The sequence below is a fragment of the Cebus imitator genome, unplaced genomic scaffold, assembly GCF_001604975.1.
Source record: "Cebus imitator isolate Cc_AM_T3 unplaced genomic scaffold, Cebus_imitator-1.0 Scaffold488, whole genome shotgun sequence".
In the NCBI taxonomy this organism is placed as follows: domain Eukaryota; kingdom Metazoa; phylum Chordata; class Mammalia; order Primates; family Cebidae; genus Cebus; species Cebus imitator.
In genome coordinates this window covers 841,642-861,740 of record NW_016107803.1, presented here as the reverse complement: position 1 = coordinate 861,740, position 20,099 = coordinate 841,642, and the positions used below count along the sequence as shown (strand labels likewise).

The 20,099-nt window shown below is 40.0% G+C and overlaps 1 protein-coding gene across 1 annotated transcript in view; it reads right to left on the bottom strand.

The window, feature by feature from the left end:
* Positions 1 to 9,971: 9,971 nt before the first annotated feature.
* Positions 9,972 to 20,099, bottom strand: part of CLNK (cytokine dependent hematopoietic cell linker) — a 199,158-nt gene continuing 189,030 nt past the window's right edge. The window contains exon 19 of the mRNA XM_017513218.2: positions 9,972 to 13,865. Within this exon, the coding sequence (XP_017368707.1) occupies positions 13,719 to 13,865 (147 nt within the window). The 3' untranslated portion in view covers positions 9,972 to 13,718. The remainder of the gene's footprint in view (positions 13,866 to 20,099) is intronic.

Genomic DNA, 20,099 nt, shown 5'->3' with positions numbered 1-20,099 from the left:
AGGCCAACATTGAAATTCAGGAAATACAGAGAACATCACAAAGATACTCCTCGAGAAGAGCAATCCCAAGACACATAATCTTCAGATTAACAAACGTTGAAATAAAGGAAAAAATGTTAAGGGCAGCCAGAGAGAAAGGTTGGGTTACCCATACAGGGAAGCCCATCAGACTCACAGCAGATCTCTCAGCAGAAACCCTACAAGCCAGAAAAGCATGGTGGCCAATATTCAACATTCTTAAAGAAAAGAATTTTCAACCCAGAATTTCATATCCAGCTAAACTAAGATTTATAAGCAAAGGAGAAATAAAATTCTTTACAGACAAACAAATGCCGAGAGATTTTGTCACCACCAGGCATGCCTTACGAGAGCTCCTGAAGGAAGTACTAAACATGGGAAGGAACATCCACTACCAGCCACTGCAAAAACATACCAAATTGCAAAGATCATCAACACAATTAAAAAACTGCATCAACTAACAATATTAAACTTCAATGTAAATGAGCTAAATGCCCCAGTTAAAAGAGGCATACTGGCAAATTGAATAAGGAGTCAAGACCCATCAGTGTGCTATATTCAGGAGACCCATCACATGTGCAAAGACACACATAGGATCAAAATAAAGGGATGGAGGACTATTTCCCAAGCAAATGGAAAGCAAAACAAGCAGGGTTGGAATCATAGTCTCTGATAAAACAGACTTTAAACCAACAAAGATCAAAAGAGACAAAGAAGGGCATTACATAATGGTAAAGGGATCAATGCAACAAGAAGAGCTAACTATCCTAAATATATATGCACCCAATACAGGAGCACCTAGATTCATAAAGCAAGTTCTTAATGACCTACAAAGAGACTTAGACTCTCACATAATAATAGTGGGAGACTTTTAACACTCCATTCTCAATATTAGATAGATCAACAAGACAGAAAATTAATAAGGATATCCAGGACTTGAACTCAGATCTGGATCAAGCAGACCTAACAGACAGCTACAGAACTCTCCACCCTAAATCAACAGAATATACATTCTTCTCAGCACGACATCACACTTATTCTAAAATTGACCACATAATTGGAAGTAAAACACTTCTCAGCAAATGAAAAGAACAGAAATCATAACAGTCTCTCAGACCACAGTGCAATCAAATTAGAACTCAGGATTAAGAAATTCACTCAAAACAACACAACTACATGGAAACTGAACAACCTGCTCCTGAATGACTACTGGGTAGATAATGAAATTAAGGCAGAAATAAATAAGTTCTTTGAAACAAATGAGAACAAAGACACAACATGCCAGAATCTCTGGGACACAGTTAAAGCACCTTTTGAAGGGCAATTGATTGCACTAAATGCCCACAAGAGAAAGCAAGAAAGACCTAAAATCAACACCCTAACATCACAAAAAAACTAGAGAAGCAAGAGAAATTCAAAATCTAGGAGAAGACACAAAATAACTAAGATCAGAGCATAATTGAAGGAGATAGATATACAAAAACCCTTCAAAAAAAATCAATGAATCCAGGAGCTGATTTTTTGAAAAGATCAACAAAATAGCCAGACTAATGAAGAAAAGAGAGAAGAATCAACTAGACTTAATAAAAAATTATAAAGGGGATATCACCATTGATCCCACAGACATACAAACTACCATCAGGCAATACTATAAACACCTCTATGCAAATAAACTAGAAAAATCTAGAAGAAATGGATAAATTCCTGGATACATACACCCTCCCAAGTCTAAACCAGGAAAAAGTTGTATCCCTGAATAGACAAATCACAAGTTCTGAAATTGAGGCAGTAATTAATAGCCTACCAACCAAAAAACGTCCAGGATCAGATGGATTCCCAGCTGAATTCTACCAGAGGTACAAAGAGGAGCTGGTACGATTCCTTCTGAAACTATTCCAAAAAAAAAGAGAAACTGCTTTCTAACTCATTTTACAAGGCCAGAATCATCCTGATACCAACACCTACAGGATGGGAGAAAACTTTTGCAATCTATCCATCTGACAAAGAGCTAATATCCAGAATCTATAAAAAACAAATTTACAAGAAAGAAAAAACCTCATCAAAAAGTGGGTGAAGAATATGAACAGACACTTCACAAAAGAAGACATTTATGCAGCCAACAAACATATATGAAAAAAAGCTCATCATCACTGGTTATTAGAGAAATGCAAATCAAAACCCCAGTGAGATTTCATCTCATGTGAGTTAGAATGGCAATCATTAAAAGTCAAGAAACAACAGATGCTGGAGAAGGTGTGGAGAAATAGGAATGCTTTTGCACTGTGGGTGGTAGTGTAAATTAGCTTAACCATTGTGGAAGACAGTGTGGCGATTCCTCAAGGATCTAGAACCAGAAATATTATTTGACCCGGCAATCTCATTACTGGGTATATACCCAAAGGATTTTAAATCATTCTACTATAAAGACACATATGTTTATTGCAGCACTATTCACAACAGCAAAGACTTGGAACCAATTCAATTGCCCATCAATGATAGACTGGATAAAGAAAATGTGGCACATATACACCATGGAATACTATGCAGCCATAAAAAGGATTAGTTGAGGTCATTTGCAGGAACATGGATGAAGCTGGAAACTATAATTCTCAGCAATCTAACACAAGAATAGAAAACCAAACACTGCTTTTTCTCACTCATAATTGGGAGTTGAACAATGAGAACATGTGGACACAGGGAGGGGAACATCACATACTGGGGCCTGTTGGGGGATGGGGGACTAGTGGAGGGATAGCATTAGGAGAAATACCTAATGTAGATGACAGGTTGATAGGTGCAGCAAACCACCATGGCATGTGCATACATATGTACCAAACCTGCACGTTCTGCACATTACCCCAGAACTTAAAGTATAATTTTTAAAAAAGTATATATTTTGGCTCACAGAATAAAATCGTTCTAGTTTTTGGTTTCTTTAAATTTATTGCAATATGTTTTAGGTCCCAGGAGATGGTTCTTCTTGGATGTTCTATATATTTGTTTTGTGTTGTTTTGTGAACTATTCTGTAAATAACAAGTCTAGTTGGTTGATAGTGGTGTTAAAATTTTCTATATATCCTTATTTATTTGCTTACTTTATCAGTTTCTGAGAACTGTTTTAAAATTTCCAAATATACTTATTTTTCCCATTCAGTACTCTCAGTTTTTGCTTCTGAATATGTATTTATTTAAATAGCATTCTATTCATATTTTGTGATTTCAGTGGCTTATCTCTCCATGAAATTAACTATATTTCTCGTGGTCGTATTTTTTCTTCAGCATTCCATATTCTCTCTCTCCCTTGAGTTTTCCTTTTTTTTCTGGTTTTGTAGCATTTTCAAACATGTCTTAGCTGGGCATGATGGCTCTCACTTATAATCCCAGCACTTTGGGAGGCCGAGGCAGGTGAATCACCTGAGATCAGGAGTTCAAGACTAGCCTGGCCAACATGGTGAAACCTCATCTCTACCAAAAATTCAAAAATTAGCTGGGCTCCATGACGGGCAGCTATAATCCCAGCTACTTGGGAGGCTGTGGCAGGAGAATTGCTTTAATACAGGAGATGGAGGTTGCAGTGGACAGAGATCATGCCACTGCACTCCAGTCTGGGTGACAGAGCAACCCTCTGTCTCAAAAATAAAATAAAATCCATGTCTTCCCATTAGAAGCTTCCCTTCAAGCTTCTTATAGTTCACATGTAAGAATGAGGCACAATCATGTGGATTGAAATTTGTATGTGCATGGGTGAGCTTCACTATAGCATGAGAGAGTAGGAATCTGCTCTTTCATCAGGGAGTCTATTCTTTCACGATGTCATTTATGAAGGATCAGTATTCGTAGCAGAACTGCTCTGTTCTCTTGTTTAAGGGTTATAATTCTATCAGTTCCTCCTCGGAATCAAATGTTTAAAAGGCATTGGGGGTTCTAAACATTGGTAATGAAACTTTCACTTAAACCCCATTTCTCAGCACAGCACCCATCTCCCACTTTCAACTGTATCTTATATGCTTAATTCAAATATTTCCTGGAGATGCATTGCCTTGATGGCTGCCAGAGTTGGGGAAGGATGATATCCTGGCTCAGTAAACCTCTGGTTCCTAGGTGAGGGATGTGTTGATTATAATAGATTCTTATAATGACTGCTGATGAATAACTCTTCTTTTCACCCCAGTCCCTTTACCAGTTCTGCTGCTGTTATTTTTGTTTTGAGACAGAGCTTTGCTCTTGTTGCCTAGGCTGGAGTACAATAGGGCAATCTCGGCTTACCACAACCTCCGCCTCCCAGGTTCAAGTGTTTCTCCTGCCTCAGCCTCCTGAGTAGCTCAGATTACAGGCATGTGCCACCATGCCTGGCTAATTTTGTATTTTTAGTAGAGACAGGGTTTCTCCATGTTGGTGAGGGTGGTCTCAAACTCCCGACCTCAGGTGATCCCCCCACCCTCAGCCTCCCAAAGTGCTGGGATTACAGGCATAAGACACTGTGCCCAGCCCCCTTTACCGGTTTTTAAGGGTACATAATGACTCCAATTTCCAAGTCTTTCAAAGTTTTCATAATGGGAATCAGTTTGTTTCTTATTGAGCTTCCTGATTATAATTGAGTTTCTACAGGGATCAAGGTTACGTTCTTATTTAGCTATATTTTTGTTGTTTTGTTGTTGAGACAGAGCCTCACTCTGTTGCCCAGGCTGGAGTGCAGTGACCAAATCAATAAAGGAATTGAAAACGCAAGAACCATAGGATAGAAGGAATGGAATCCTTCCGTGGAAGAAGAAGATCGATGTCAACAAAATTCTGGATGATGGAAATTAAATGGACAAATTGTAACTGAGTTAACAAAATGGAGGAAGCTAAAATGTTAGCCTTGTAGGAGGAAGTTCCATAAGAAACAATCTGATTCCCATTATGAAGGCTTGGAAATTGGAGTCACTAATTACCCTTAAAATTAGTAGGGCGTGGTGGCTTATGCCAGTAGTCCCAGCTACTCGGGAGGCTGAGGCCCAAGAATTGCTTGAACCCAGGAAGTGCAGCTAATTCTTGTATTTTTAGTACAGATAGGGTTTCACCATGTTGGCCAGGCTGGTCTTGAACTCCTGACCTCAAGTGATCTGCCTGCTTCTGCCCCCCGAAGTGCTGGAACTGCTGTGTGAGCCACTGTGTCTGGCTTCTTATTTAGCTATGTTTTAACTGGAAGTCTTATTACAGTGGGTGCATACATTTTGTATTTTACTAAATACTGCTAAATTGCTTTCCAAAATGCTATACTGATTGATGTTCCAACTAGTAGATGAAAATTTTAGTTTGTACATCCTCATCAGCTTTTGACATTATCTGAATGTTTAATTTCACTCAGCGTGATGGGTGAAAGTGCTATGTAGTTGCTATTTTAATTAACACTTCTCTGGCTGCTATTGTAGAAGTAGCTGTCAGATATGCATGAAGCCTGGAAGTGCTAGGAGAGTTTTCTGGGTAATCGTTCTTTGCCAGGCCTCCCAATACGTGCTGAGTAATGTTCTAGGGTCTGTTTGCTCACTTTACTTTTATCTAATGGACTTCCGATACCAAAATCTGTATTAGTCTCCGTTCTCTAGAGGGACAGAACTAATGGAATACACACACACACACACACACACACACACACGGAGCCTAATGTGTGTGTATATATATATATGTATATATATATGTATGTATACATATATATATGTATATATATATGTATGTATACATATATATATGTATATATATATGTATGTATACATATATATATGTATATATATATACATATATGTGTGTGTGTATATATATATATATATATATATACACATGCACACACAAAGAGAGATTTATTAAGAATTAACTCATATGATCACAAGGTTCTACAATAGGTTGGCTGCAGTCTGAGGACCAAAGACAGCCAGTTCTTGTTCCAAAACTGAAGAGCTTGGAGTCTGACGTTTGAGGGCAGGAAGCATCCAGCATGGGAGAAAGATGGAGGCTGGGAGGCTAGGCCAGTCTGCCTTTTCACATTTTTCTGCCTGCTTTATATTCTAGCCGTGCTGGCAGCTGATTAGATGGTGCCCACGCAAATTAAGGCTGCGTCTGCCTTTCCCAGCCCACTGACTCAAATGTTAATCTCCCTTGGCAACACCCTCCCAGACACACCCAGGATCAATACTTTGCATCCTTCAATCCAGTCAAGTTGACACTCAGTACCAACCCTCACCAATAGGTAACCAGGAAGCTCATTTGCCATTCTCATGGGGGTTGCTCACTCTTCAGGCCTCTCTTTAGGCATTCTGGCTGAAATCTCCCTCTGAGTGGGTCCATTGTCTAGTACTGAGGGACCACAGGAGCCAGACTCCATCTCCCACTCTGCTCCATTAGGCTCCGTGTCATTTGTCTTTTTTTTTTTTTTTTTTTTTTTTAGGTTAAACCTCAAAAAAACTTATCTCCAAAAGGATTTTTTTTTTTTTTTGAGATGGAGTCTCACTGTCACCCAGGCTGGAGTGCAGTGGCATGATTTCAGCTTGCTGCAACCTCTGTCTCCAGGGTTCAAGCAATTCTCCTGCCTCAGCCTCCCAAGTAGCTGGAATTACAGGCACATGCCACCGTGCCAGGCTAATTTTTGTATTTTTAGTAGAAATGGTGTTTCATCATGTCGGTCAGGCTGGTTTCAAACTCCTGACCTTGGGATCTGCTCACCTCAGCCTCCCAAAGTGCTAGGATTACAGGTGAGAGCCACCTCGACCGGCCACCATTTGTCTTTAATGATAGCTCCATGATAATGGCTATTGGCATCCTCTGTTAATTCCATCACAGACCGGCTGTAATAGACACACAAAACAAAGCTGGATGTTTTAACTTACAGGACTGGGTAATGCTTTCTAATCAGGGATACCATAGCTAACCCTTCTTTCTTGAGACCCCATGCCGTAGCTAACCCTTCTCTCTTGAGGCCCTTCTGGGAGAAGCCTCTATACCAGCTCTGCTTGCTTCTCACCTGACTTGATATTAGCTTTTAAAAATGTTTGATAGGATTCGTTTTGGTCTAGAGATTTTTTGCATGAAAAAGCTTCTCATTTCTTTTAACAATGAATTTTCTATTTCTTCTTGTACTGATTTTCATGTGTAAAGTTATCTTTTTCAACTTCACTGGAATAAAAGCGCTTCTGAGAGTTCTTTAATATCCCTTCAGTGTCTGCAGTATCTGTGGTTTTGTCTTTTATTTTTTGTTGGTAAGGTGTCCTTTTACTTAGTTTTTTGATTATTTTAGCTTAGGCTGGAGTGCAGCCACTGCTTCCCCAGTTCAAGCAATTCTCCTACCTCAACCTTCTGAGTAACTGAGACTACAGGGGCATGCCACCATGCCCAGCTAATTTTTGTATTTTTAGTAGAGATCAGTTTTCACCATGTGGTCAAGATGGTCTTGATCTCCTGACCTCATGATCTGCCCATCTCAGCCTCCCAAAGTGCTGGGATTACAGGCATGAGCCACTGCGCCCTGCCTATTAATCTTCTTAATTGTACTTAATTGTTACTAATTTTCTTAACTTACAGGAGTGGGTATCCAGCTTTTCGTGTATGTTTACAACTGTTGCTCATAATATTAGGTTAATTGTCCTTTGACTTTGTCTAACTTTTGTAAACATTTTAAATTTTGGTGTAATGAATCTATTTTTTTGTCTTAAGAACTCTTTCCCTGTCTCAAAGTCTTAAAAATTATTAGACAAAGATGTAAGACTGAATTTAAAGATTGCTTTTTGCTCTTAAGTATTTGATTCATGTAAAATATATTTTTGTATATGATTTGAGGTAGAGACATAATTGTATTTTTTTCTGGATGATGATCCAATTTACCCAGAACCACTTAATACATTATCTCTCCTTTCTCTACAGATGCTGCTTCTATTGTATCCATTTACCCCTTCAGATCGGTAGTCCCTGCTTTATTCCCCAGGGCCTAGAATAGTGCCCCTAAAACAGGAGTATCAATTGAACAGTATGTTCAATTGTACTCCCTACTTTAGGAGTACAAGCACGTAGCCCATTATTGAATCTGGGCCACACTGGAAGAGTCATCTTGGGTCACACATAAAATACACTAACACAAACAATAGCTGACGAGCTTTAACAAAGCTTGCAAAAAAAACCTCATAATGTTTTAAGAAAGTTTACAGATTTGTATTGAGCCACACTCAAAGCCATCCTGGGTTGCACGTGGCCCATGGGCTGAGGGTTGGACGAGCTCATTCTAAAGCTTGCATTCTGGGTGCACCCTTCAAGTCTCTTCCTGAACATCTTCTCTGGGAAATTTTCCCAACTACATCCCTCCCCACACATCCCATTTCTGCCTACCAATGCAGTGGTGGTACAAGGGAAAGAAAGAATTTCCAAATCTATTATTTTGCATTACATGATCTTGTTAACATGTGTTATCTTTTGCTTAAAAAAAAAACACAGCTTCATTGAGGTATAATTTATATAAAAAAAACTGGACATATTTAATGTATATAATTTAATGAGTTAGGAGATATACGTACACTCACGACACCATCATCACCATCAAGGTAATAAGCACATCTGTCACCTCCAAACATTTCCTCCTGCCCCATTTCCTTTTTGGTGGTAAGAACACTTAACAAGCTTAATATGATGTCTACCTTCTTAACAAAATTTTAAGTAGATAATATTATTGTTGGCCCAATGCTATACAGCAGATCTCTAGTACCTATTAACCTAGTATAACTGAAATTTTATATCCATTGAACAACAACCCTTCATTTCCCTCTCACCACAGCTCCTGGTGACAACTATTCTATTCTCTGTTCCTATGAGTTTGAGATGCCTCATATAAGTGGAGTCATGCAGTATTTGTCATTCTGTGCCTGGCTATGTCATTTAGCATGATGTCCACCAGATTCATCCACCCTGTCATATGTGGCAGGATTTCCTCCTTTTTTGAGGCTGAATAATACTTCACTATATGTGTATAACACATTTTCTTCATTCATTCTTTTTATTTTATTTTATTGAGACAGAGTCTTGCTCTGTCGCCCAGGCTGGAATGCAGTGACACAATCTCGGCTCACTGCAACCTCCGCTTCCCGGGTTCAAGTGATTCTCCTGCCTCAACCTCCTCAGTAGCTGGGATGACAGGCATCCACCATCAAGCCCAGCTTATTTTTTTATATTTTTAGTAGAGATGGGGTTTCACCGTGTTGGCCAGACTGGTTTCGAACTCCTGACTTTAAGTGATCTGACCGCCTCAGCCTCCCAAAGTGTGAGGATTACAGGCATGAGCCACTGTGCCCCACCCATTCATTCACTTTTTATGGACATGTAGGTTGTTTCCATATCTTGGAATAATTGTGAAAAATGCTTCAATGAATATGGGTGTACAGATATCTTTTCAAGATCCTGATTTGATTTCTTTTGGAAACATACCCAGAAGTCGGATTGCTGAATATCATAGTTCCATTTTCAACTTTTTTAAGGAAACTCTGTACTGTTTTCCATAGTGGCTGCACTACTTGGCATTCCCACCAGCAATGCACAGGGTTTCCATTGGTCTACAACCTTGCCAACACTTGTTATCTTTTGTTTTTTGATACTGGCCAACAGGCATATGAAAAGGGGCTCAATTTCACTAATCATTGGGAAAAAAATCAAAACCACAAAGAGATATTAGCTCACACATGTTAAGATGGTTATTACATGTATATCTTGCCTGCCAGGCTCTGAGCTCTCAATCACAGGGATTATGTCTTTTTCATCTTCACCTCCAAAGTCTAGCATAATGTTCATACATCAATAATTGTTCTAGAAATTTTATCCTAAATTTGCCCTAAATATAATTTCAAAAGGGTTTTAGGGGCAATAGGGCATGAAACAAAATTAAGCTATGTTTTGAATTTCTTTCTTCAATACTCAGATACAGAGAAAATTATAACATTTAATTACATATTTGCTTTTATTTAAATTAGCAGGGCTATAAATTATGAATGTAAATGTGCTTAGCTAGAACAAATATTGCTCACAATAAAGAAAGATATACAAATATAATGCTAATATTATACAATGTAGGCTATCTCATAAAAAGTTGTATATGTGTACACACATACATGACAAGTGGCTACATTCGACAGTGGAGTTCATTTGATTCCTCCACAGTAATTAGAAAAGGAGATTTAACCGATTACAGCTATGATGCAATTACTCAATCACACCCACGCATGCACACATACACACATGCACACATGCATGTGAACACACACACATACCCCCCACATAAATTTGGGAACATTTTAAATTTTCTGACTCAGGACTTTTCAAAGCTATTTCAAGGGAGCTTCATGAAAACATTTAATGTTGGCCTTACCCCACAAGCACTCAGAGATAAGTGTTAAAATAGAAATCCAATTGAGTAATGGGAAACCAACCTAGATTATCTTATTTTTTTGTATATTTATTTGTCATCTGTCTCTCTTATTTACTGCTCTATTTTCAACATCTACAACAGTGCCTAGTAATGAATACACATGCCGTACACAAAGGTGCTAACACAATACATGACTAATGATGAGGCTATGCACGTTTCTCCACAATGGGAATTATTTAGTCCAAAAAATAAACTAAAATTCTCTTACTCTGTTGAAACCAGATATCAAGTAATACTTTTAAACTAAACATAAAGTAATGGTTAAAAAGGGATTAAAACACTGGAATTTGGGCATGTCAAAGCCAAATCATTGAATATTCAATTACAGATCTAACAAAGCAGGTAGACTGTGAATAGTATAATTGTGTATGAAGATCTTGGTTCTAGTCACAACTATGTCACTGTGAGATTTTGGCCAATGAAGTACAATTTCCTAAATTGTAAAATGCTTAGAAATCACTGCCCTCTGTTCTTTACAGAAGTGTTGTAAGAAACAAATACAATTAGATTTATATACCCTTATTATTTAATCATCCATTACAAGCAAAATGTAAATGTGATTGTCCTTACTATGATCAGCACTGAAACCAGTGAATTCAGAATGTCACTGTGGCAGGCCAGAGGTGGGTCACTTGGGACTCCGCTGAAGGACCTTCCTGGCCAGAAAGTTAGTGGCCAGAATCCAGCCGTGCCTTCTGGATCTGCCACAGCATTTGCAGGTCTTTTTTTGTTGTTGTTTTCCAGGATAGCCCCAGACCATGACTTAGCATCGTGGGCACTGAGACCTGGACATTTCTGCCCACCATGACACTCTCTCCTCTATGGGAAGACTTTGCTTTGGGCCTCACCATGAGCTGGCCAAGACTCTCCAGAACTGTATCTCAATCTCGTGCTTTTTCTACTCACTCCCACACCTCCCCTCTTCCCTCTCACAGGTGGAAGCCTGAAAGCCCACTCCATACCCATACTTCTGTTTCTTCTCCCTTTGATCTTTCTCAAACATTAACCTCCAATCAGTGTTTGCACTTTGAACTCTGTCTTGGTGTCTGAGTTCTAGAAAACCCGGCTAACACAGTCCCTCAAATCCCAATCATCCGAAGCAGCCCATATCAATATTTTCAATTTTATATTTTTTACAGAAATGTTCAAATAGCTAAAAATATTGTGGGCTTTTTATTGCAAGATGTTTCTTTTTTTCTTTCTTTTCCCCTCATTCTTGCTGTCATCTTAAGGCTACTTAATTTCTACTTTTTTCTTTTTGGAATTATATCATGTATGTATGATATAAGGTGATAAAGATAAGAGGTGATAATACATTATTTCAAATATACACCTCATCAAATGCTAACCTCCACCTGACATTCACCTATTTCATCAACAGCAATGGTTGAGAGGACTCATAGACATTTCTTGAGAAGACAGCATTGAATGCTATGACTCAATGAGTCAGAGAGTTGGAGTTATCAGTCATCTCCCAATAGCTTTGTAGAATGAGGGTCAGATTCTTTCTTGACATGAGCCTGGAGCCCTTCTGTAGAGTCCTTGTTTCCATACTGTCCCTGGCTTGTTGAATTCCAGTAGAGAATGACCAGCAACCATGTAGATTTTAGCTCTGGCCAGACCAGTGAGTTCCTTAGTATCCAAGCTCCAATGTAAACACTCTTATCTCTTGGTTCATATGTAATCTTCTTCAGGTACACTCTAAGATAGGCTCAGTTAGGTCTCAAAAATGCCAGCTTTACAAAGAGCTTCTTCATTAAATGCTCCAGATGTAACTTACAGGCATCACTTCACATTTACCTTGTGGAGGAAGAGCACCTGAGCAGGTGTTTGGATGGTGGGTAGATGCTAAGAGCTTTTCCGAGAGCTCATTGTCTGCTGTCTTACAGAAGGGATGATCCTGGGCATTGTTGGTATTGTTTTCATCTGATTCCATTGCCTTTTAATTCTTTTCAGTTTTCTTTCTGCATTAACGCTACAATTATATAAATATGAATTTCCTGTGTAAGCTTTGCTACCATTTGACATCATGATATACTGTTATTTTCAGCAGTATATATATAGTTTTAAAAAAGCCTATTACCAGTAGAAGAGTTTGTTTTATGGTGGTAAATCTGTATTTTCAAATTCTTTCTTTCTCTCTCTTTTTTATCACTTTTCAACTTGATAGTAAAATGCCACAGTGTGGAGAATGTACCTGGGAAGATGAGCTTGCATGGAGCCAGGCAAAGCAGATTACAATCTGGGGCTCTCTTCTCATAACTGATTAAGATCCATAGCTTCTTCAAGCCTCTGCTTCCTCATCTTTATTGTAAAACAAGAATAAAATTAAATCCTCTTAATTTAATTTTATTTAAGGCATGAGCCACCATGCCCGGCACAGGAATAATATCATGACATGTGCAATGTTACTGTAAGAATTAGCATTAATTTCAGGACAGTTTTTCTTCTTCTTTGAATAGAAGTCCATAATTGGAATTGTTAATGCAATTTTTAGTTTCCCTCAGACACATGCTTGGCTGACGGCTAGAGAAGGTTATAATCTGAGCTCTTTACTATGAATGTGTTAATTCCATTTGACTTAAAGCTTCTAGAAGCATAGGATGCTGGAAGCTGGTCCTGTGGACATTTCACACCATGGTCAGGGTATTTTCAGTTTCGTCTTCAAGGTGACATTCACAATTGCTGGTCTTCCATATCAAATTTCTTCCTTATACTTGAATTTCTAGGATTACAATAAAAGAGAGCTAATATTCACCAACATCTTTAGTGTAAGAAATCATCCACACATTGCAGATGTGTAAGGCCAAACAGCTGACATAAAGGCAGCACAGTATCCTGTAAAGAGCTTAGATTTGGGAATTTCCCATAGACTTTTCTGCACTAGCTGCAAACAGTTAAGCAATAGCTTCTGGTCACCTTTGCTGCTTGCCTGTATCATGAGCATAATGGCTATGTTTATAGAATTTTGTTGTTGTAGTTTAGAAGATACTTTTAAAACCTGAGTTTTTATTTATTTTTACTTACTTTCCAGTGGCCAGATACTAGAATGTTTTTATTTTCTCTGTGGTTTGAAAATAAACGTTTTCTCTGTGGTTTGAACTTTTAAAATCGTGATTGATTTTCCACTTTCTGTTCTAGAGTGTTTTCTTTTCTACAAAGTCAAAAAAGTCATCCTTGGAAGACACAGAAAATAATCTTTTGAAATTAATGAAAACAATGGAAGCATTGAATCCAGTAAACCAAAGATAACACAAAGACCACACTACAGAGGTGAGAAGTGTCTGGTGAGAGAGAGTGGCTGAGTCAGGTAACATTGTTTCCTGTGGGCTCCAGTTTTATCTTTCCCATCAATTAGTATAATGGGAAAATACTTGAAGTGTTCGATGATGGCTTCCACTGAATCAAACTTCTGAAACACAGAAAAGAAAGTTAATGATTTTTAAAGTATCTTTTGCATCTGCAGGTTAAAGTATAGCTAAGGTGCTTCATTTTGCATAGGGAAGAGGTAAACCATGTAACAATTTTGGTATGGTAAAGATGTTTCAGGAAATGCTTTTTGTTTTGTTTTGTTTTCTGAGACATTGTTTTGCTCAGTCACCCAGGCTGGAGTGCAGTGGCCTGATATTGGCTCACTGCAACTTCCACCTCCCAGGTTTAAGTGATTCTCCTGCCTTGGCCTCCCGAGTAGCTGGGATTACAGGCATATGCCACCACGCCCAGCTAATTTTTGTATTTTTAGTAGAGGCAGGGTTTTGCCATGCTGGTCAGGCCGGTCTCAAATCCTGACCTCATGTGCTGGGATTAGAGGTGTGAGCCACCACGCCCGGCTGGAAGTAGTTTTTAAAAAGAATAGGCAAGCTTGAAGGATGAGTGAGAAGAATGATAATAAGGGAGGAAAAAAAAGTTATTAAGAGGACCAAAAGTGAACCCTATGGCAGCTCTTTAAATTTCCTCCACAAGGAATTTTCCCTCTCTGGAAGCAGATCACATTGGTTAAGTTCCATTCTATTGTTATCACAACCTTTGTATCCTAGCAACTCAGATGGGTTAATTACACAGCAATCAGGCCTTGGAATCTCTGTTGCCTCCCAAACCTCAACCTTAGCTCTAACCAGCAAAAATATAGAAGATTCAGGAATGAATGTATTAAATTGGGAGGCAGTGCCTGCAGTGAGCTTGCCCTCCAGTAATGAAGTCTAAGGAATTCTAGCATACACAGAGACAACCACAGGGCTTATTTAGCCAATTTAGCTGCCCTCCTTGGACTTCTTGTGAAATAATGAGATGACTGCAGATTTCAGTGTTTCTAGATATACAGATAAAATGTTATGACAATTTAACGGAAAGTAAGATTATTTCAGGTTTTGGGAAATGGAGAAGTGCTTTGTCAAGGATAAAGACTTGAAATGGGCTATGTTATGGTTCATTCCAGACAGGAGGGTTTAAAGACATTAAAAGCGGAGAATGTACAGAGCCATGCACAAGGACAGGTATTGAGAAGACTTGAGCATATACAGTAATTTTTTAAAAAAATTCAGTAGCTTTAGAGGTACAAGTGGCTTTTGGTTATGTGGATGAATTGTATAGTGGTGAAGTCTGGGCTTTCAGCATACCCGTCACCATCATAACATACATTGTTCCAACTGGTGAGTTTTTCATCCCTTACCCCCCTTCTCACTCTCTCCCTCTCTGAGTCTCCAATGTCCATTCTGCATATACAGTAATTCTGATTAGGTGAGCTTGGATGAGTTCCTGAAGGAGAATATTGGGAGATAGTCAGGAAGAGCTTGCTCAACCTGCCTCTCCAGTTTCAAGACACCTTAGATTCTCCTTAACAAGCCTATGAGGTGAACAGGGATGGGGAATTATTTTCTCTAAAGAGCTTAAGGAATTTCAGCTCAGAGAAGTGGACTAACTTACTCAGAGACCCTTGGTTAGGGAGGCCAAGACCAGGAATGAAGCCTCACTTTTCTGGATACTTCTTTTTATTATTCAACTTTGCCTATAGCTCGTGACCTCTGATGTTCCAACAAACCAATGTAGAGATGACATAGCCTGGAGAAATGAAGCCCACGGGGGGGCTACTCTGCTTCTGATTTGGTTTTGTCTACTCCTTCCTCTGCCCAGGGCATCCTAGGTGCAGAAATGTTGGAAGGCCTCAGGAATAGCCAACAGGGAATGAGACTGACCAGTTAGGACCTCACAGAGATGACATTCTGTTGGAAGCATGCAGAAAATAATTTCCTATGCAAACAGATAATTTCATTTAGGGATATGTGCTGTGAAAATTGTCAATTGAGCTTAACAATCTCACCAGATCACTCAGTGGCTTCCCTCGGGGCTGTTAAGAGGGAACATTCTTTTTTGTTAGAAGCACACCGACTAGAAAGGAGTTAAAAAGCTAAAAACTTGTGACCTCCAGGGTCATCTCCTCCTTCCTACCATAATGGGGGTGGGCGGAGGTTGAAGAGCAAATAGACACCACAGTGGGGACAAAAATGTGGGGAAAGAAATGCAGAGTGGGAATTTCTTGATGTTAACTAGTTCCTGGATCTAGCCCATTTCTATCCTTTTTGGTTATATGGATCAACCAATTTCCTCCTCTCCCACCTGAGCTCATTTGAGTTGGGGTTTCTCTTTTTATACCCAAAGAGTCCTGGTTATTTCTGTAAGTCCCTTGTCCCTCTGAGCCTTTTACTGGATCTGTGGCAGTTTCCAATGATATAACCTATGTGTCAGTCTGACTTAGTGTGTTCAGCCTGTTAAGATACTGGGCTGGAAGGCGTGGTGGCTCACACCTGCAATCCCAGGACTGTGGGAGGCCAAGATGGGCATATCACGAGGTCAGGAGTTGGAGACCAGTCTGGCCAACATAGTGAAACCCCATCTCTACTAAAAATACAAACAATTAGCCAGGTGTGGTTGTGTGAGCCTGTAATCTCAGCTACTTGGGAGGCTGTTAGATGTAGTGAACTCCAAGTTTCTCTTCAAAGAATCAGTATGTCAGTATGTTCAGCTCTCTTATTCTTTAATTCTCCATTTTAAAGCTTAACTTCCTTGCAGGTTCAGTAAACAACCTTTTCCACCAGTTCTAATCAGTAGTTCACATCTTCTTCCCTGGTCCCCTGCTCCATCCTGACTCATCCCTGTCACCTGCTCCGGTCACCTGCTTTGACCCCTGACTACCTGCTCTGACCTGCCTGTAATGTCCTTCCCCCCAAACTACCCACCCCGCCACTCCGGCTCATACCCCTGCTCCCTTTAAAATCGGCAGTTGGAATTAGACTAGACTGTGCGATCTAACGCTAGACAATAGGGAAATGACACAGCAGTAGGGGCTACCTCCATCAGGAATAAGTGCCCCTTCCCCTCTGTCAAATTGTGCGCTCACCATTGTTCCGTCTGTGATCTGCACCCTTCTATACAAGTAAACTGCCTTGCCAAGGAAATTTATATCCAAATGCTACTTCTTTTGCTGCACCGAAAATTTTACTTAGAACACAGAGGCAGGAGAATCACTTGAACATCGGAGGTGGAGGTTGCAGAGAGCCGAGATTGTATTGGAGGTTGCAGTGCCATTGTATTCCAGCCTGGGCAACAGTGTGAGACTCCATCTAAAAACAAACAAACAAACAAAACTAGGCCAGGCTTGGTGACTCACACATGTAATCCCAACACTTTGGGAGGCCAAGGCAGACAGATCCCTTAAGGTCAGGAGTTCGAGCCCAGCCTGGCCAACATGGTGAAATCTCATCTCTACCAAAAATATAAAAAAATAGCCAGGCTTGGTGGCATGTGTCTGTAGTCCCAGCTACTTGGGAGGCTGAGGCAGGAGAATCACTTGAGCCCGGGAGGCCGAGGTTGCAGTGAGCCATGATCACGCCACTGCACTCCAGCATAGGAGACAGAGAAGAGACTCCATCTCAAAAAACAACAACAAAAAGTACTGTAAACTTAGCAGTTTAGAAACAGCACTAATTTATGTCTCACAGTTCTAGAGGCTGGGTAGTCTAACATCAAGGCACTGGAAGATTCAGTGTCTAATGAGCCCATTTTCTTGCCTTAATGCTGTGTCCTCACATGGTCAAAAGAGCAATGCCCTCTTTTATAATGGGACTAATCCCATTTGTGAGGTGTCCACTTTCAAGATGTAAACACTTTCCAAAGTCCCCACTTCCTAACACCATCACCTTAGGGCTTAGTATTTCAATGCATGAATTCTGGAGGAATACAAACGTTCAGACCATAGCACCACCCATATTACGTCTACAATAAATGAGTTTCTACCTGATGCTAAGGTAAGGTACTTTGCCTGTTGTCCAATGGGAGAATAATTTCTACTACATAAGGGTAATTGTAAGCAGAGGGCCTGTGGAACCTAAATGCCTGAGTTCAAAGCCCAGCTCTCCCAACCACTAGCAGTGTGACTGTCAACAATTTTCTTGCATTCTCTGTGCCTCAGTTATTCTATGAACAGTGATGGTGATGATGGGACCTGACTTTGAGGTTCACTGTGAGAATGGAATTAAGGCATATACAGTACAGCATTGAAAAGAAAGTATAACACACAGTGAGTACTCAGTAAATGCCAGGCCTTACTATTAACTCCTCCCTTCTGGATGTGCCAAGAACATCATGGGAGGGCAATGAAATCACCAAGAAGTTTATAGACCATTACTATAAGCCTTTAGGAAGAGAATAATTTTCTGTCTTTCATTTCCAATTTTAAACCAAGCACAAAGTTTTCTTTTTCTTTCTTCATGCTTGATAAAATGAAAGGTTATTAATAACAACAAACACTTTTCATGCAGAATTCTTTCACAAACTTGGTTAAATCCACGTTGCTAAAAGGAAATCTTTCCTAGTGTCAGTCTTCAGAAGGAGGATTATTTCTTTGTCCTGTTCTCATTCCTGTTTTAAGATTGTCCTGAAATAATACATTTGCTATTAATTGTTTTAATAATCTGCTACATGGATGACATTTCATACGAAATTGCAATTTTAACAGGTAGTAGGAAGCAAGACAGGTGAAATTAGTCACATGGTCTTTCCTTTTCTTTTTTTTTTCAGATGGAGTCTCACTCTCTTGCCCAGGCTGGAGTACAGTGGCACAATCTTGGCTCATTGCATCCTCCACTTCCTAGGTTCAAGCAATTCTCCTGCCTCAGCCTCCCAAGTAGCTGGGATAACAGGCACGTGCCACAGTGCCCAGCTAACTTTTTGAGTTTTTAGTAGAGATGGGGTGTCACCAAGTTGACCAGGCTGGTCTCAAACTCCTGACCTCAAGTGATCCTCCCACCTCAGCCTCCTAAAGTGCTGGGATTACAAGTGTGAGCCACCATGCCCGGCCTGGTCTTTTCTTATTATTGGTTTCTAATGATGGGGTCAAAACTGAAATATTACCCTGAAGAGACTTTTTAAAAAAGATTATAATTGGCCAGGCGCAGTGGCTCCCGCCTGTAATTCCAGCACTTTGGACGGCCAACACAGGGGGATCACGAGGTCAGGAGATGGAGACCATCCTGGCCAACATGGTGAAACCCCGTATCTACTAAAAATACAAAAGTAGCTGGGCGTGGTGGTGTGTGCCTGTAGTCCCAGCTACTCAGGAGGCTGAGGCAGGAGGATCTCTTGAACTGGGGAGACGGAGGTTGCAGTGAGCCAAGGTCGTGCCACTGCACTCCAGCCTGGGCAACAGAGGGAGACTCTGTCTCAAAAAAAAAAAAAAAAAAAAAAAAAAAAAAATTGTAATGAAGTTCTTGCATATTGAATCATCTTTTCCATGGGGACAACAAATGTTATGCTAATATTAGATCTTAAAATCCATTTAAACCTTTTGTGTTTATTCTATATATGAACTGTGGACAATGTTTCCTTGCTAGAAAAGTAAATAAATCTGTTTGGGTGCACACATGAGAGTGGAAGAAGGAAAGGGGGAGAAGAGAGAGAGAGAAATGCCAAGCAAGAAGGATGAGGAGGAAGCAGACGGGAGGTGTGAAAAAAAACCCACGGGTGAATTATTTGTCTCTGTCCTCTAGTCTTTAAAGTTTAGTTTATCATGTATATGGTGATCTTTAGAAACTTATAAACATTTGCAGAACAAAAAGGAAAGATCTGGAAATTGAAATTGCTCCCTTCTCTGAGATTTCACAGAAATGTTGACAAACATGACTTATAAAACTGATATGCAGGCTGAGTGTGGTGGCTCACACCTGTAATCCCAGCACTTTGGGAAGATCACCTGAGGCCGGGAGTTTGAGACCAGCCTGACCAACCTGGAGAAACCCTGTCTCTACTAAAAATACAAAAAATTAGCCAGGCATGGTGGCACATGCCCATGATCCTAGCTACTCAGGAGGCTGAGGCAGGAGAATTGCTTGAACCCAGGAGTGGAGGTTGCAGTGAGCCAAGATCACACCATTGTACTCCAGCCTGGGCAACAAGCGTGAAACTCCATCTCAAAAACAACAACAACAACAACAACAACAAGCAGCTGAGATGCAGGGTTGACATTTGGCAGCAGTTTGGCCTCCCAAAGTGCAGGTTGTTTAAGGCAGGTGCCTCCTTGGATGGCTAGGGCCAGTGTTCTACCAATCTCATTCTTGCTTAGGTGCCTACAGAGATCAGCACAGGTGAACAGGGC